General features: G+C 32.8%; 1 protein-coding gene, 1 long non-coding RNA gene and 1 pseudogene across 2 annotated transcripts; 1 reads left to right on the top strand and 2 right to left on the bottom strand.

Moving 5' to 3' along the window:
• Window positions 1-1,642: 1,642 nt before the first annotated feature.
• LOC114390672 lies at window positions 1,643-2,040 on the bottom strand (annotated as a pseudogene).
• A 7,875-nt stretch (window positions 2,041-9,915) lies between these two features.
• LOC114371236 (monothiol glutaredoxin-S6-like) lies at window positions 9,916-10,569 on the bottom strand. The gene has a single exon (XM_028328694.1). The coding sequence runs from the start codon at window positions 10,487-10,489 to the stop codon at window positions 10,181-10,183; it is 309 nt and encodes a 102-aa protein (XP_028184495.1). The 5' UTR covers window positions 10,490-10,569; the 3' UTR covers window positions 9,916-10,180.
• A 5,576-nt stretch (window positions 10,570-16,145) lies between these two features.
• LOC114371231 lies at window positions 16,146-17,294 on the top strand. The gene is made up of 2 exons (XR_003658033.1): window positions 16,146-16,500; window positions 16,609-17,294. It is a non-coding gene; the product is annotated as an uncharacterized LOC114371231 (long non-coding RNA).
• Window positions 17,295-18,595: the final 1,301 nt, after the last annotated feature.

Raw genomic sequence — 18,595 nt, 5'->3', positions numbered from 1 at the left:
AAAACGGTGCGTTTTGTTGGACTGATCAGATCCAGGGCTAGGAGCGTAGCGTAGAGATAACGGCGCCATTTTTCAGCGTAATTGGTAGAAATTCCAACTTCGTCTCTTCTCTCCTAAATCTAAGACCTAATAAAGATTCGTTCTTAGCACTTGGGTATGTCCGATTCTGATGTCACACAGTCAAAAATTTATGTCACCGTGACACGAATTGTTGATATTCAACACTGTTCTGCATATATATCCTATGGAGTAAAATTTGTATATTATGAAGGCAACATTTTGAAGCTGAATTATTGTTGGTCCGAAAGGTACTGTGACATATGCGTTTGGAGAAATTAGTGCAGATCAAAGTAATTGGTGGGTGGTGCGGGATCAGTTCTTGGCATCACAGTGCGGACTACGGATTCCTCGACATCAGGTTCTGCTTGTGAACGTGATGTGTGTATTTTTTTTTTCTTTTCATTTCTACTTTAACTACGCTCCTTCTATTCTATTAGGATCTCCCACGTATACAACGAGGAATATGTATGAGAAAGCTATGCCATGACAGATAAATTAGTGTTTTGGTGTCCTGCAACCACCTTATTAAGAAGAAATTTCATTTACATGACAACATTTTTGTATAGAAAATGATGATTAACTTCGTAACTGGAACAGTTGGGTATGAAAATTATTTCATGCATTGTGCATATGATCATATATAACAGTCTTACTAAATTGAATGGGTTGATAGTGACTTTTGTTTGTTTGTTTGTTTATTTATTTGAAGATTACAATCTAAGAAATCTTGAGTAAAACGTAACCTACACAAATGATTAACACTGCATATTTACTTGATCAACTACTTTTTATTTATATCGAAACACTCTTTGCATGGATTTTGTTATCTTGATTTTCTTTTTCTTTCCGTTAATAAGGAGCCTTCAGTGGTGAAGTGCATGTTTTTTGTTTCTCATTTTAAAAGTCTTAATTTATTATTTGAACAAAAGCTTGTTTGTCATAACTTTTGCTCTTTTCATATTTTGGAGATTCCTAACGAAATTGTAGCAACCTGAGTTGGCTTTATAGGTTTGGTTTAATAAACAAGAATACATCATCATTAATCTTGGACTTGAATTGAGATACCTATATTTAATTTATTTATTAATCGAGTGCAAGTCAATACAAACAATTTTATTATACATCACTTTAGATTTGTCTGAATTATATTCAATCTTTTGTTATTTAAAAAATTACACTATCATTTTTATTATTATTTTTCCTTCTATGCAGGGTGGGTATTTGTTAATTCTCTCATTTCAAGTTAAAATTTTCATCCAAATTCCAAATGCAAGTTTTTATGAAAATTAGAATATATTTCCTATTATAACTGAGCCTTGCATAGTTGCATTTGATAACACGTGCATGCCATGGCCGATGGTCATGTCTAGCATAGGCTTGACTTACATTATTCAAGAAATGAGAATGACATTGTGCACCAGAACAAGAAATGAAGAATTAAGAGTACAAACAGACTAGAAGAAGCTCTGTTACTAAACCTTCTGATATATAGTAGTCATAGCTAGGAACTATGTAGTAATATTATTAGCTTTAAGAAGATTAGAGCCTCTTGTTTGATTCTCTAGGGTGATTTTGCATTGCATGGCTATGAACTCCGGATAAATATTGCTCTAGCCCTCAAAAGCAACTGGGCAAGCTTGTTTTGGACGTTGAGGCTTATGACTTCATCAGCACCACCTATGTTGTTGTCCAATGAACACTACTGGTACAGTTGGGCGGCAACCCAGCTGAATCAGTGCCCTCTCTATTTGTTGATCATTTGCCATTTTGTCAATCTCAATAACCGTAGGGTTGGCACCAAAGCTGCATATGAGAGCCTTCACAGAATGGCTAATGCAACATGTGCTCTTGCTGAAAATCACCACTGGCTTGTCAGTAGTCAAAGTTGCCAGCAAGTCCATTGCTACAAAATCTGAGTATTAAAAAGGAGTAAGAGTTGGCTAACTGTTAACTATGCTACAAGTGACTTAAAGAATTTGTTTTGTTTTGCTCTGTTGAATTTGAGCTCCTGAGATGGTCTATTTATATCAGCTTCAGCTGGTTTATTCAGGTAGATAACACTGGATAGTATGTAGAATAACATCTGAAAAATAATAGATGTTCTAAAAGTTTTGTCATTAGTGGATTCCCAATATTCCCTCTTTGCTTGATAGTAATCACCCATATGCTTTGGCAAAGCGAATGAGGAGTAACTTATTGCTGCCTCATTGTATCCAACCCATGATCGTGGCTATGTACCTATTGTTATGTTTTTAGCTCTATCATCTGCAAATGCCAATTTGTCATGGAATATTAATACATTAAATTGTTGACTGCATTGTGAAAACTACCTCAGGATGAGGCCAAATCATTTGTCTAGTCACTAACGTATTAGTGGATTCCCTATATTCTCTCTTTGCTTGATAGTAATCACCCATATGCTTTGGCAAAGCGAATGAGGAGTAACTTATTGCTGCCTCATTGTTTTCAACCCATGATCGTGGCTATGTACCTATTGCTATGTTTTTAGCTCTATCATCTGCAAATGCCAATTTGTCATGGAATATTAATACTTATTAAACACATCTTCAACTCAAAATAAGGTTGTCCAAAATTCCAAAGAATGAACTAAAGATTCAGTATGTGAAACAAAATGATAAAAATTACATGTCCAGAACTTCATGCACACAAAGTTTGAGATCAGAGCATTATGTTTCAATGTCCTCTAGCATGAGATCCTCCATAGTCATTCATCTAACCATTTGCTCTCATGAACACAAAGTTTGAGATCATCACATGATTCAAACACAAACAACACACATGGAATGAGTTATCACATTCCTAACTAATTGAGAAAAACGGGACAACATGTAGATATACATATCATATAAATGTGTATTTACTTAAACACAACTCACGTCATTCCACCACTTGTCGCATAACATCACATCCCAACACAACACATCTCATTCATTTTCATATCATTCACGTACTTAAGGATCAAAACACAATATCACTCAACCAATCAATATCGATCAATACACAAATATTATGCAACAAATATATTAAGACTCAATCCTATATGCAATGTGGTGTCATATCAGTGAAAAATCTCGTCGGACGCCTAGAAGCACATGACAAGACAGACCATACACTTATAAGTCAGGTTACTCTCACTAGGTAAAATCATAAGTAAACCAGTCAGGGTCACGTTGTTTTGCGAGAATGATCTAACCATGTGGGATTAACATATGCTTAAAGGAGCACTCAAACCAAATGTATTTACTCCCAAGACATAGATTCCGAAGAGTCCGTCAAGGCCTCTCCCGCCTAATTCAGGTCTAACCCAAAAAAATATTTTAGCACGCAAATTGTATCTGTGAATTGTACTAAAATACACGACTCTTCAATTATTCTCAAAATAATTTTAACTCGGCACATCTCAAAGTGATTAAACTTGTTGAGTTCCTACAGTGGATCCCATCATAATATTCGTCGTCCTTAAAGGATCTTACAGTCGTGTGATTATACAATTCATAACTCACAATTCAGTTCATGCAACATCTCAATACATATGTGATCTCACAATTTAACACATACTCAATTTGTCACTTACACACAGTTCATCACACTTTCGTAATCTCAATACAACATGTTATTACACCTCATGCATCATATACATGTCACACAATAATAATATTAATATGTTATGTTCATATGATTAAACCCCTTAAATAATTTTACATAATCATATCAAAATCAAATGAATCAAAATCATAGGTCAAAAATATGAAAACACTGAAAGCACTCAATTTCATAAACTAATTCGCATCAGGGCATCAATTAGCCCATCAAACATAATAATCTCATAATTATAATCGTAAAGGCAGAATTACAATACAATAAACATCTCAAAATAAATCTCAATTTGATCTTCTAAGGATCCTTATACATGTTCATTTTAACCTCAATTGTGATAAACCCATCCCTTACCTCTAAGCGGGTTCACGTGTGTAGTCCGATAACGATAGCGACGTTTCTAACGGTTTCCTAAGATTCCTCCAACTTTTTCTCTGATTGTTCTGTTAGGGTTTCCAAGCGTTAGAGAGAATGAAAAAGAATTTGAACTTCAATTTTACTGTCTGTGTGCGAGGGACATGTCTTCTTCCATAGACATTGTTTCACAAATCGCAACGGTGGGGATGTGCAAAGATGAGTTCTAAACCTGGTATTCAAATTTCACAACGATCCAATGATTAACGAGTCTGGGATTGTAATTTTAGTGGAACAAGTTTGAGTGTATGCGAAAAAAGGAAAGAGTTTTGGGAGAGGAGAAGGAAAAATGAATTTGAGAAAAGAGATAACATAGACGCATCACAAATGTAGAAATTGATCTAATATGTCTTTATTTATAGCTACGGTTTTCTCAGCTTATTATTTATTCTATTTTTCTTTATTTTATTATTTTATAAAAATCAATTCTATTTTACTTTCTATCAAATGAATAAATAAAATATCTTTTTTATTTTCTAGGAACATATATTTATTTTATTTACCTTAAAACCATTATTTTAATTAATAAAAAATTTTCTCCTTATTTATTTAATTATAAAAATCTCATTAATTTTTTAGAACTCTATTTATTTTTAAATTGAATTTTTTAAAATTTATTTTACAAAAAAATGAGATGTTACATACTCACTTACACCCCTACTTATACTTTATTTAACATTAAATTTTAGTAATTAGTTTTTTTAATATTAAATGACTAAAAAAATAGTTAAGAGCCGAATGTTTAAACAAGAACCTACTTTAAATTTCTAAGAGATGCTTAACATGTACAGCTCCATTGGCACGATAATATTAAGTATCAGCGCTTAATTAGTAGGCAAAAGTAATATAAGTAGCACCTTTGAAGGTGGCCTAATAGAAAATGAATTAGAGAGTCGAGGATTTCACTGGACTCCCTATATTTGTGCTTTTCTATATACTGCATTGCATGTGCTGTATTGGTAACAAGTTGCCTATTTGCTGATAAAAAAGAGAAAGAAAAAGTTGCCTATTTGTTGAGGTAAACGTAAACCTAATGAATCCAAAGACTTTCTTCAAGAATAGGATTCATGGTGGTGGTGCATGAGGCATATATTTTATTTTTGTCCATATCCGTCTAACTATGCCACATCTCATCACAGTGGTATAGTTTGTAATGCTCTAAAAATTAGTCCTTTTCGGCAGTTACATTGCAGAACAATCTCAATGGTCTAAATTAATGTTTCCAAATCACATACTAGTTTGTCTTGTATCTGATGACCAGACAAAAAGTGAACTAAAAAACGAAATCATATGATTAGATCACTTCCTCGTGTGTAATAAGGTTGAAGACATGCACTTCTGTTATAACCCCCAAAACACGAAATGACCAGCCTGCAATAACAACACTAAATTAAAAAAGATCATCTAAGACTATGACTTAAAGTGTTAAAAGTTTAAACTTAAGTTATGTTTGATTGAATGAAAAAGGAATAAAGATAGGTATACATATTGTCAAAAACTAAAATGCGTTTTTAAGTTCGACAGAGGCTAGAACAAATTGGGACTGAAAAATTGTTCGTTCTAACTTGTAAACATATGTTGTTCTGTTTATTTATGAAACTAGTGTTTTTCATAATTGTGGGTTTTTTTTTATATATTTATAAATGAGGTATTCGCACAACTCAACTCATCCACAATTTGATGTTCCTTTTAGACCTGTGATAATCTGATGAGGGGAATATGTAGTAAAAGCCGTATGAGGAAGAAACAAAAATAGAAAAGGAGTTAAAATATGCGAAAAAAAAGTAGTGGAAGAGCGCACCAAGGATTATCAAAGAATCAGCAGACGTTTTTCAGCATACAAAATTGGACCACAGATTAAGGTTGCTAGATTATATATATATATATATATATATATATATATATATATATGTCACCGTCTGGTTGTTGCTACTTGCAATTTAAACCATTATGCTTAAGTTTAATTTTAACTTTTTTTAAGATGCGAAGGAGTACTTATATTCTCCTGATTATTAGTAATAGTAATACGTTTAAACATGTGAAAAATATGGAGTTCTAGAGTGTCAGTCGTGAATCTGTTTATGTTATCTCTCACTTGAATCACCTCAACATATATAAAATGAGCAAGCTTGTTTTAATTTGGACATACGTTGAGGCTTATGAGTTCATCAGCACCACTTCAATGAACACTGCTGGTACAGTTGGGCAATAATCCAGCTGAGTTAGTGCTCTCTCTATTTTCTATTGAATAATGATATATAAACACCTAATTATTTTAAACATCCCATCAACTCCTCTTATTTTTTTTTCTATTTCTTTCTTTCTATCATATTATAAATCCTATTAAACCTATATATTTCTCTCTCTAGTGTTAATAGATAATAGGGGTGTTTATCTAATATTTTTCTTTTCTATTTTGTCAACCTCGATAACCGTTGGGTTGGCAACAAATTAAGCTAGCTGCATGAGAGCCTTTCACAGAATGCATGGCTAATGCAACAAGTGCTCTGCTGAAGATCAGCAGTACCACTGGCATGTCATAGTTGCTAACATGTCTGTCCATTGCTCCAAAACCTGAGATTTTGAGTATTTAGAAGGAGTAAGAGTTGGTTAACTCTTAACTCTGGTAAAAGCGGCTTGAGGAATTATTTTTATTTTGCTCTTTTGAACTTGAGCTATAGAGAAGGTCCATTTATATTAGCTTCAGCTGGTTTATTCAGGGAGATGACACTGGATATATAGTTGTGCATGTAAATGTTCTAAAAGTTTTGTCATTAGTAGATTCCCAATATTTCCTCTTTGATTGCTTGATAGTAAGTAACCACCCATATCCATATGCTTTGGCAAAGTGAATGAGGGGTAACTTATTGCTGCCTCATTGTATCAAACCCATACCTGATCGTGGCTATGTGCCTATGTGAAGTTTATAGCTTTATCATTTGCAATTGCCAACTGGTCATGGAATATTATTGATACGATAAATTGCAGACTGCAATGTGAAAACTATCTGGATAATCTAAATAATCGAAAACTTGTTTAGTTAACAATATGAACAATGGGAGAGGACTTGGATTTGAAAGTGTAACAACTTGCGTTTTATACATGATTTCTAGAAAGCTACAAAGAATAGCTTCTCTGTTGGACGTGTTGTGTGTACGTTTCAGATTGGATTCTAAACACACTTAATTTCTTAACAAGATTAGCACCGAGTTCAAATCCAACTTACTGAAGGTATAATCTCAAATTTGTATTCCAACATTATCCCTTGACCAATGGGATAATTTCAATGTTGTGAGTTTATATTCTAAATAATAACATCTCAAGTTTTTAAATTTTATATGAAAACACCGGAGATATCATTATATTTGGGTTAAATTTTGAGGAGGGTAAACATCGAAGAGATCTTCATCGATGAACCATGCACAATCATATAAGTGAATTTTAACATCATGCTTTAACATAAAAGCTTAAGGTTTGAATTTGTGAATTTTTTCTTCACTTATATGATGTTTAACTTTATCATTTTTATCTTATACGAGACTTTACCTTATACTTATATTCAAACATTATCCCTTGACCAATGGATAATTCTACTAAAACTAAATAACTATCTTGAATGACTCAAATATAGAGGAAATGAACAGATGAACATAACTTCTATATAATAATTCCAAATTGCATAGTGATTATCCCCAACATTCATTTTTAACAGGTGAATATGTGTAAACGAGAAAGATAATAGACATAATGAATTGATGGAGTAAAGTTGCATGAGATTTGTGGTTAAATTGATGAAATAGGATTTCAAACTTCATAAGATCCCTTGAATCAAGGATAACACCATTAACTCTTATTAAGTTGTCAGTGAGTATTTTTTTATTTTACACGTACCGCAAAATTATTGGTTGGGATCACGAATTATGTAATGATTCTAGAGTATCTAATAATTTCTCTTGGAGTACACATTATTTTCACTCTTACCTTGTAAATTTTGACCAACCTGATAAAATAGAAGCGAGTTGAAAGCATTTTTTAACATTAATATTTAGTATAAATCTCTAGTTTTACTTCTTTCATTATGGAACAATTACATTTTTTTATCCATTTGATTCGCTAAAAATGATGATGCAAGACAACAAAAATATAATTGTTCTATTTTTGATTTTAAAAATGCTCATAGGACAACAAAAGTAAGAGAAAGAAGGACAAAAATTATTGTTACTTAATAAATCACCGCACAACTTTTTGTTAATTATTGTTACTTAATAAATCACCGCACCACTTTTTGTTCCTAAGTAGAACATGTTTAAAGACTAAAATACTCACCTTTCTTCCCACTATCTCGCTCCCCCAATTACTCTCTCCTCACTCTCTTTTCTTTCCCGTTTCACCCCACCTCTCCCTCTTCTCTTTCTTGCTCCCATTCTCTCGACTCTAGTCTAAAGATAATCGTAATGGTGCAGGTTATTAGTTTTCTTCTCCACATTGCTGCCTCGGATAAGGCAATGTCATTTAAAATGGCTGACTTTCCTTCAAATCCATATAAAGGTAAGGATAAATAATTATATAATATTAATATGGTTTCATACTTGTAATTTAGGAAAATTATATTTAAATATATATTAAATGTATAATCCAATATACTATTTTATATAATAATAATAATGATAATATGAATTATAAAATAATAAATATTAAAAAGATTATTGTCTATCAAACAAAGTATATGATAAAAGTTATCCTGTAGCTTATATTTTTTTTTTTTGGTTTGGATTGTACATCAAGGTGTATCAAGGGGACCCTCTATCTAATAAAAAGAGCTTTGTCTCAACCACAACACGAGTAATTTATCTAGAATCATCTTTCATACTAGCTACACAAGCATCCATTTAGTTTTTGTTCTTCACTGAAAGAGAACTAATTCCTCCACACGTTCAAAATTTTAGGAGAACACGTGCCTTATGCAACCTAGTGGAAGTCCTACTTTGTGAGAGTGGGGCGGTGAGGACTGAATTCCTATTCACTTTAGTAGAAAAGGGCCCCAAGAGAAAAGAAAAAAAAAATAATCCAACCAAAAAGTTTAAGATCGGTATTTGGTGAACACAAAGGGTTTCAACTCTAAATCTCTAGTAGTGATAACAATATATATGAGGGTTTTATATATATGTTGTTATGATGTTCTGTCCATATCCTTTCTAAGTCATTAGTACATTCTGATTTTAGTAACACTGTACTGAAGAACTCCTTGCGTTTATGTACAGGTTTTGTTCATCATGCGTTCGTTCTTATTCAATTTCGATTAAAATATGTTTTTTTATCCATGCAAAATACTCAATTTATTTTTAATCCTTGTAAAAAATTGTCTGTTTTTTCTTATAAAATTATAATTTATATTACTTTTTGGAATAAAGTTAGATTCGGACGAATTTGAATCTAGGTAACATTTTTTTTTAATTTTAATTTTAAAATATAATTCTAGGGGTTAAAAATTATTATAAATTATAAAAAAAATTAAAAATCAAAACACAATTTGTGGGGTTAAAACAGCCATAATTGTAGGGCAAAAATAATGGTTCGGGTTCACCACCATTAGCCGTGACACACCCAAATTGCAAAGCTTTTGGTTATAACATAGCTGTCAGCTATATGATGCAGTTTCAAATAAAATTTTACTGTGGACCTCATTACGTTTCCATTTAACACAACAATACATAATGTTAATAATCCATTTTCTGTTCCTTAAATATGTGGGCTTTCCTGTTTTTGGTAAAATAGAAGAGATGAACATTAAAAGAAAGAAAGAAAAAAAAAAGACCATCAAAGTAATTGCATGCCAAATGATGTTCATTTTATATATTCTTTTAAACAAAGAAGTCATAACTGCGTACTTGACATGACATCCTCTAAGTAAGATGTCCAAAAGATGGACCACCGAAACTTTATTTTAATCAGAGAACTAAAGACATGTCCGAATGTGAACTAAGGCATGTATAGCCAGATAGCCAGAGTTCAAAACCCTTAATTATTCAGTTGACATTTCAGTACTGTTCTCTTGTTTGGTAGTTATATAGTAGAAATTACTTTTGCATCAAATCCATATTGCTCTAGCATTTATGAGCTTTGGTACTAACTCATTCCTAAGGTGCAGGCTCATAACTCTCTTAGATCCACCAATGAATTGTTGTCCTATAAAGACAGCAGGTACACTTGGCTGGCACCCCATTTGAAGCAGTGCACTTTCAATCTGTTGCCCATTTGTCATTTCATCAAGCTCATAAATAGTAGGGTTTGCACCAAAGCTACGTATCAGTGTGGTCATGGAGTGGCTCAAGCAACATGTGCTCTTGCTGAAGATCACCACGGGCCTTTCAGCTACCATGCTGGTGATTAGGTCCATGATCTCCTAGAACTTTTGTAGCTTAAAGCAACAATGCTAAGTAATAGATCAGTTTATGAAGAGTTTTTGAAGTTGGGTATATATGTGGAAACTAAGCTAGGTTAAAGGGCTATATATAAGTTGTTTCATAGTGGTGAGGATTGTATTGTCGCCCCAGATGTCATAATTGAAAAAGAATAAGATCGTCGAGGAAAATTTCAATGGATTCCCTATATATTTTCTGTACTGTATTGTATGTGTTGTATGTACTGTTGTACCAAGTTGCCTATTTGTTGAGGTAATTAAATCTAATGAATCCAACACTTTCTTCAAGAATAATATTCACGGTCGTGCATGAGGCATGTCTTATTTTTGTCCATATCCGTCTATTTATGCCACATCTCATCAAACTGATATAGTTTGAAATGCACTAAAATTAGAACTCGACGGAAGTTACATTACTTTCAAAGTACGGAACAATCTAACTGGTCTAAATGTTTCCAACTCACATACTAGTTTGTCTTGTATTTGATTATTGAACAGATCGACAAAATTGAACTAAAAAATAATAGCACGTGAGAGTGTAAGATTGAAGACATGCACTTCTGTTATAACCCCAAAACATGAAATGATCAGCCTGCATTAACAACATTAAATTAAAGATAGTCTAAGACTATAACTTGAAGATTTAATTAAAGTTTGAACTAGAATTTTGTTCATTGAGTGAAAAGAGGAAGAAAAATAGTTACATAGTCAATCAAGACTAGAACAAATTGGGGCTGCAAATTTGTTCGTTCTAACTTGTAAACATATGCTGTATTGTTGTTTCGTTTATTTATGAATCTAGTGTTTTCATAATTATGGATTTTTTTAAAAAATTTATAAATGATCTATTCCCACAACTCAAAGCTAACATTTCTATTGGAATACTCATTCTTCAACTCAACCATAACTTCACGTTCCTTTAGATCTATGATGATTTGATAAGGGGAAAGAATATATGGTAAAATCGCTTAGGGAAGAGACAAAAACAGAAAAGCAGTGAAAATATGCGGAAAAAAAAGTGGTGGAAGAGCGTGTCAAGGATTGGACCACAGAAGCAGCAGACGGTTTTCAGCATACAGGATTGGACCACAGATTAAGGTTGCTATGCATTATCTGTCACCGTCTGCTGGTTGTTGCTATTTGTATTATGCTTATTAAGTTCAATTTTAACTTTTTTCGAGATGCCAAGGAGTACTTATATTCCCTTTTATTTGTGGTTATGGTTAAAGTTTAAATTAACATGCATGTGTAAAATATAGAGTTCTATTTGGATTAAAATCTTTAGATATTATGGTCGGTTTACGCACTTGAATTTGATTGGGGGAATCAGAGTACTTAATCTGCACGTGAAAACTTTAGAGTGTCAGTGCTTCAGTGGTGAATATGTTTATGTTATCTCTCAGCTATTGCTCGACTCATCTCTACAGCTCTACATTATTGGTCGCATATGATCGTATTCTAGAAGAAGAAAAATATGAAGAAAAGAGTGAAGTTTAAGCTGTCTAGCTAGTAGATAGACTTCCACATATGACTTTATTTTAACCTGAGAACTACACAAATATTTGACTGTGAACTATGGTATATATATGTATAATAATTAACTAGATGGTTAGGCTTCAAAATCTTTATTCAATTGACGTTTAACTGATCTTGTTTCGTAATTAGATCCATATATATACCCCAGCCATTTCAGTCTGCATGCTACCCGTTTTTCTTTTCATCAATGTACGTGTTGTACAAGTATTTATAATGTATCTACGATTTTCTTCAAGAGTAAGATTCATGGTCGTGCATGGGGCACATTTTACTCTTTTTTTTTTTTCTATTTTGGATCTATCTAATTATGCCACATATTATCACCTTGTGATATAATTTGGTTGTACTCTAAACATTATTCCTCTTTGGTGATTATATTACATTCATGTTACAGATTAGAAGAAAAATATTTTTAACTACATGTGATATATATATATATATATATATATATATATATATATATATATATATATATATATATATATATATATATATATATATATATACTAACAATTTTAAATTATAAAATAAAAGCATATGGCCTCAGATCACTTCCTTGCACGAAGATAGAACACTAAACACCTGCACTTTCGTTATTACCCAAAAACAAGAGATGATTGGTCTGCATTAACAGCATTGATTTAAAACTCATCGATCATAATAAAATTCTGACTTTAGTTGAACTCAAGGTTTTATTTGATTCGAATCAAACCGAGAGGAACAAAAACAGGAGACTAATGCTTGACAAGTTAAGAAAAAGAAGTTAAGCGACTTGTTAAGGTCGATGGAGCCTCAAGGCTAGGACAATTTGGCATATGTGGTGTGATGTTTTCTATCCTGACATACATATTTATATAATATCATATATAAAAATATAAAATTAATTAAAGAGATTTTATTTTCTAAGTATAAAAGAGATCAAGTGGGCAAAATATTCATATTTGTATTAATCATCAAATTAAAAACTTATCAATTAAAAATGTAAAAAAATTCTAATTCAAAATAAGATTGTTCAAGTTTACAAAAGAACTCAAGTAGTAGAATAAAATAAAGTAAAATGACATGTTTGGAACATCATGCAATTAAAACAGAAACTCATGTCTCAATGTCATATTCTATCAGAACATTATATTTCGACGTCCTCCAACACGAGATTTCCTACAACAATCCACCTAGTCATCTACTCCCACGAATACAAATTTCGAGATTATCACAGGATCCAAACACACACACACACACACAAGCATTACCCACCATCATGTAGCAAGTCACAATGATCATAACACAGACATTATGTAATAAATACAATAAGACTCAATACTATATGCAATGTGGTATCATGCCAGTAAAAAACCTCATCGGACATCTAGGAGTACATGACAAGACAGACCACACACTGGTAAGTCAGGTGACTCTCACTAGGTAAAATCATAGGGAGACCAGTCAGGGTTATGTTGTTTTGCTAGAATGCTTCAACCATGTGAGATTAGCACATGTTTAAAGAAGCACTCGAACTGGTATTTACCCCTCAATGCCTAGACTCTGAAGAGTCTGTTAGGATCTCTCCCTCCTGATTCAGGTCCAACCTAGAAAATATTTTAGCACACAAATTCTATTTATGAATTGTGTACAAAATACATGACTCTTCAATTGTTCTCAAAATAATTTTAACTTATCGTGTCTCAAAATGATTAAACTCGTCGGGTTCCCACAATAGATCTCATCATAATACCCATCGTGCATTAATTCGTCACCCTTAAAGGGTCTTACAATCATGTGATTGTACGATTCATAGCTCACAACTCAATGCACACAACATCTCAATACACATGTATCTTACAATTCAACACATACTCAATTTATCAGATACACTCAATCTCAATCACAATGTTATATTCTTACAGCAACATGTTATCACACCTCATGAATCATATACACATCATACAATATTAATATATACATGGTACAAACACAAATTTTACCTATGAATTATGTAATACACACAACTACTCAATTGTTTTCAAAATTATTTTAACTCGTCGCGTCTCAAAGTGATTCAACTCATCAGGTTTCCACAGTGGATCTCATCCTAATACTTGTCGCGCATTAACTTGTCGCCCTTAAATGATCTTATAGTTGTGTGATTGCACAGTTTATAGCTCATAACTCAATACATACAATATCTCAATACAGATGTATCTCATAATTCATCACGTACATATTCAATTTATCACTTTCACACTATATCTCAATCACAATTTCATGATCTCAATATAATAATTTATCACGCTAATCTAGTAAATCTTGTCCAAAGCACAAACGAATTTCAAAAATATTTCTCACAACATGGGTAATAAAATCCCTCAAACAATTTCACATAATCATATCAAAAGCACTCAATTTTACAAATCCTAGGAACAATGGAATCAAAATCATAGGTTCAAAAATACTAAAACACTCAATTTTATCAACCAATTTGCATTAGGACATTAATTGGCCCGTCAAACATAACAATCTCATGATTATAATCATAAAGGCAGAATTATAATCATAAAAATCTCAAAATATACATCAGTTTGAACCTCTAAGGATCCCTACACATGTTCACTCTAACCCCAATTGCGATAAACTCATCTCTTACCTCTAAGTGGACTCATGTGCGTAGTCCGGCAGCAATAATGGTGTCTCTAGTGGTTTCCTAAGATTCCTCAAATTTTTCCTCTGATCTCTGCTAGGGTTGGAGCCTCAATTTCATTCTCTCTCTCTCTCTCTCTCTCTCTCTCTCTCTCTCTCTCTCTCTCTCTCTCTCTCTCTCTCTCTCTCTCTCTCTCTCTCTCTCTCTCTCTCTCTCTCTCTCTCTCTCTCTCTCTCTCTCTCTCTCTCTCTCTCTCTGTGTATATATATATATATGTGTGTGTGTGTGTGTGTGTGTGTGTGTGTGTGTGTGTGTGTGTGTGTGTGTGTGTGTGTGTGTGTGCGAAAGTAAGTTTTGAACCTAGTGTCCAAATTTCAAGATAATCCAACGGTTAATGAGTCTGAAACTATAGTTTTACTAGAATAAGTTTAGGTATATAAGGGGAAAAAAAAAGGTTCTAAGAGAGAGAAGAGAGAATGAATTTGGAAGAAAGAGAGAGGGTAAAAACATATTATAAATATAAAAACTGACCTAATATATCTCTATATATAGTTAGGGTACTCTTAACTATTATTTACTTTATTTTATTATTATATAAAAATGAACTCTATTTTACTCCCTATCAAATGAATAAATAAAACATTCTTTTTTTTTTTAAATATTTATTTTATTTACCATAAAACCATTATTTTAATTAATAAAATTATTTTTCCTTATTTATTTAATTTTTAAAAATTCTATTAATTTTTAAATAAAAATATTTTCATTTATTTTACCAAAAACGATATATTACATGTGGGACTACAAAATTGTGTTCTAACTTGTAAACAGTTAGTTATTTATTCAGTTAATATGAACCATTGTTTTCATAATTATGGATTTATTATTTTTTTCTTTTTGATTTGTAAACTAGCAACCCCACAACTTAAAGCTAACATTTCTATTGGAATCCTCACTCAACTCAATCATAATGTCACGTCCTTTTTGATCCGTAATGGTTAGATAAGAGGGATATATATGGTAAAAGTGATTAAGAAAAAGACGGGAAAAATAGAAAAAGGGTGTGTATATATTGGAAAAAGTGGTGGAAGAGGGTGTCAAGGGATGTGACAATCTCCACGTGAAAGAGCGTGTCAAGGATTATAGATTAAGGTATTTGCTAGTTGCTAGACATTATCTGTCACTGTCTGGTAGGCGATTTAGATTATGCTTAAGTACAACTTTAAAACTTATATTCCCCTGACTATTTGGAGTAAAAGTCATATACGTTTAACATGTGCCAAATATGGAGTTGTTTGTGGCTCAAAGTATTAGATTATGGATGGTATACACAATTAAACATCATAAGATATACACAATCTTTCAGTGAAAACTTTAGGCTAGCATAACACTGATGAATCTGCACATGTTTATCAATCAGCTATTACTCCAGTAATCTCTTCATGGTTTCAATTGGGCCTTCATTGCTATCATTATTGGTCACATATTGGGCTATTGCTTCCTGCACCTCCTAGATTTGCTTGCATCCCATAAAAGAAGTAAAATCCTTCAATGGACAAAATTACCCTTACCGACTCTTAGCCCTTGTTTGGTGAAATTGAATGAAAAGAAATATTTTAATTAAAATAATATGATGGAGTTAAATGATAGCCCATCCCACAAGCTTCAACCCTAAAACCTCATTTCCTAAACTTTGATGGCGGAGCACCTCCCTTGCCTAGCTGCAACCTGAAGCACCTCTTTTCCAGCGTCAATTGTCCAGCACCGCGTTGAAGGTTGGAGGACCACCGTGACCGCCGTTAAAACTTCGTATCAGGTTAGCCATTTTTTTCTTCTTATTTTTGTTTTGTTTTTTTATTTTTTTCTTCCTGAAGGGTATTCCAAAATACCTATTACAGAATAATATAAACATATTCCATAATAGGTATTCCATGAGAAAAACCGTAGCTCTTGTGTGAGTTGTGTCCAATATTCTGACATGAAAGAGAATGTCAGTTTGAGTGAAGATGAGAGAAGTGATAAATCAGAGAGTTTTGATCAGAGCCAAGTGGAACCTATTGTTTTTCATCCAAGCATTTGAAGCTCAAAAGGAAGCTTGATGTGCCAGAAGTACTGAAAGTGCATTTAATTAGAAGATAAGTTAATTTATTGAAATACAATTTCTCTCTTGCTTTGATTATGTGATGCGATTGGATACCATATTAAATATATTATTGTCTGCACTCTGCAGAATCTTGTCCCCAACGGAACAAAGGTAATATAATGCTTTTTGAGTGTTTTTTTGTTTTTTTCATTTTAAAGGTGTTGGTGGTGGGAGAATATGCAGAGTGTATGGGAGATGTTTTGTTGAAGCTCTAAGGCATGAAATGAAATGGTTGAGCAAGAAATGCATATAATACAAGATTACAAGTAACTGAAAGTTCCTACAATAAAGTAGCCCCCGATTTGGCTGTAACTTTGTATTTAGCATAGCACTCAGTTCTGTATAGTAATATTCAGTTTTAACATATCATGTTAACGTTTAAATTGCAATTTCTTTTCCCACTTTGTATATTCGATGGACATGGAACTTTTTAGTCTTAAATTAATACAAATAGGCCATTTAAATCATCCCTCTGATTATATATTAAAACTTTCCAGAATCGTGAATCTGGAAGAATAAATACGCAATTTCGGACTACTGAATCCAGAGTGCAATAAAAAAAAACTATGTTAAAGATTGATGCTTACAGAATTGTAAACAAATACTTGTGGATCAATTATTCCAGAAAATTAAATCCATTTCCATATAGCATGTTATGAAATTATAGTTGTATATTTCTGGAATAAACATTTTGGAATAATGTATATATAATTCCGTAGTGCATACTCCGGAATATAACTACGATTTCAAATCAATTAATCCGGTTTTATATGCTTATTATTCTGAAAGGCAGGACCGGTCACTTGAGATGTGAAGAAACTTATTTGGGTAAGAAAAACTTAAAAGGAAGAGCGACTTTTTTAGATTTTTTTCAAAGGGGGATGCATGTAGTATATAGGGGGTGCATGAAACAAAAGCGCACATATTGTTATATAATAGTTGTATTACACACGCGCTGGGTGGGCCTTATTTTAACCCATTTGTAATAAAGCCTAGGTAGGGGTTGCTATTGGCACTTCTTCAATTGCTCTTGGCGCCTCTACTCTTAGGAAATTACTCCCCCACTCCCATCCTTTCCCCTACCCCCTCCCCGTAAACACCCCCAATGCACAACCCCCCCACTATCCCTTATTTCTTTTCTAACCTCTCTCCCTCCCAAGCTCTCATCTCTCCCCTTTTTCTCCCAACCTCTCCCTCAAGTTCCCCTATGCTCCCCCAACCTCTACATTCCTTCATTTCTTTCAACGTCGTGGAAACATGATAATTGTTGTACATAAGTATATCTTGTAATTAAGTCAATATAAATTGTTAGATTTTCCCTCTTTTATTCTTTCTTTTTGGGTAAATAATTAGAATTTTGGCATCATCTAAGTTTTTGTCCATAGGTGTTTAAACTTGTGAATTTATAATGTTTTGGTGTTATATTTACTATAGAAACACATAATAAAGCTTGGAAGAGAAGTGAAGATCTGGAGACTTTCGTTCAACATGCAGTCGTGCTTAGCGTGAGGTTGCAAAAAATAACAAAACAGAGTTGTGTTTTAAAGGAGAAAAAGAAAAGGGGAAATCATTCATTGATTATTCATTCAGTCTTGGACGAAATTATTGAAGATTCCATAGAGAGCCAAAGCTAGGGTTCATGAAGGAAGAAGGGAAATCAACCATTAGGAGTCATTCCTTCCCTCCATCTCCATTCTTCTTCACTTCCCATCACCCTCTTGCAATTGTAAAGTCCCTCTTGACTATGAGAGGCTAAATCACTAATTGT

Source organism: Glycine soja, chromosome 2 (genome assembly GCF_004193775.1).
Source record: "Glycine soja cultivar W05 chromosome 2, ASM419377v2, whole genome shotgun sequence".
NCBI lineage: Eukaryota > Viridiplantae > Streptophyta > Magnoliopsida > Fabales > Fabaceae > Glycine > Glycine soja.
This window is presented reverse-complemented; position numbering and strand designations above follow the sequence as displayed.

Bases quoted from the DNA above. Each gene is read 5' to 3' on its own strand.
- LOC114371236 (XM_028328694.1), bottom strand. From the start codon at position 10,489: ATGGACCTAATCACCAGCATGGTAGCTGAAAGGCCCGTGGTGATCTTC.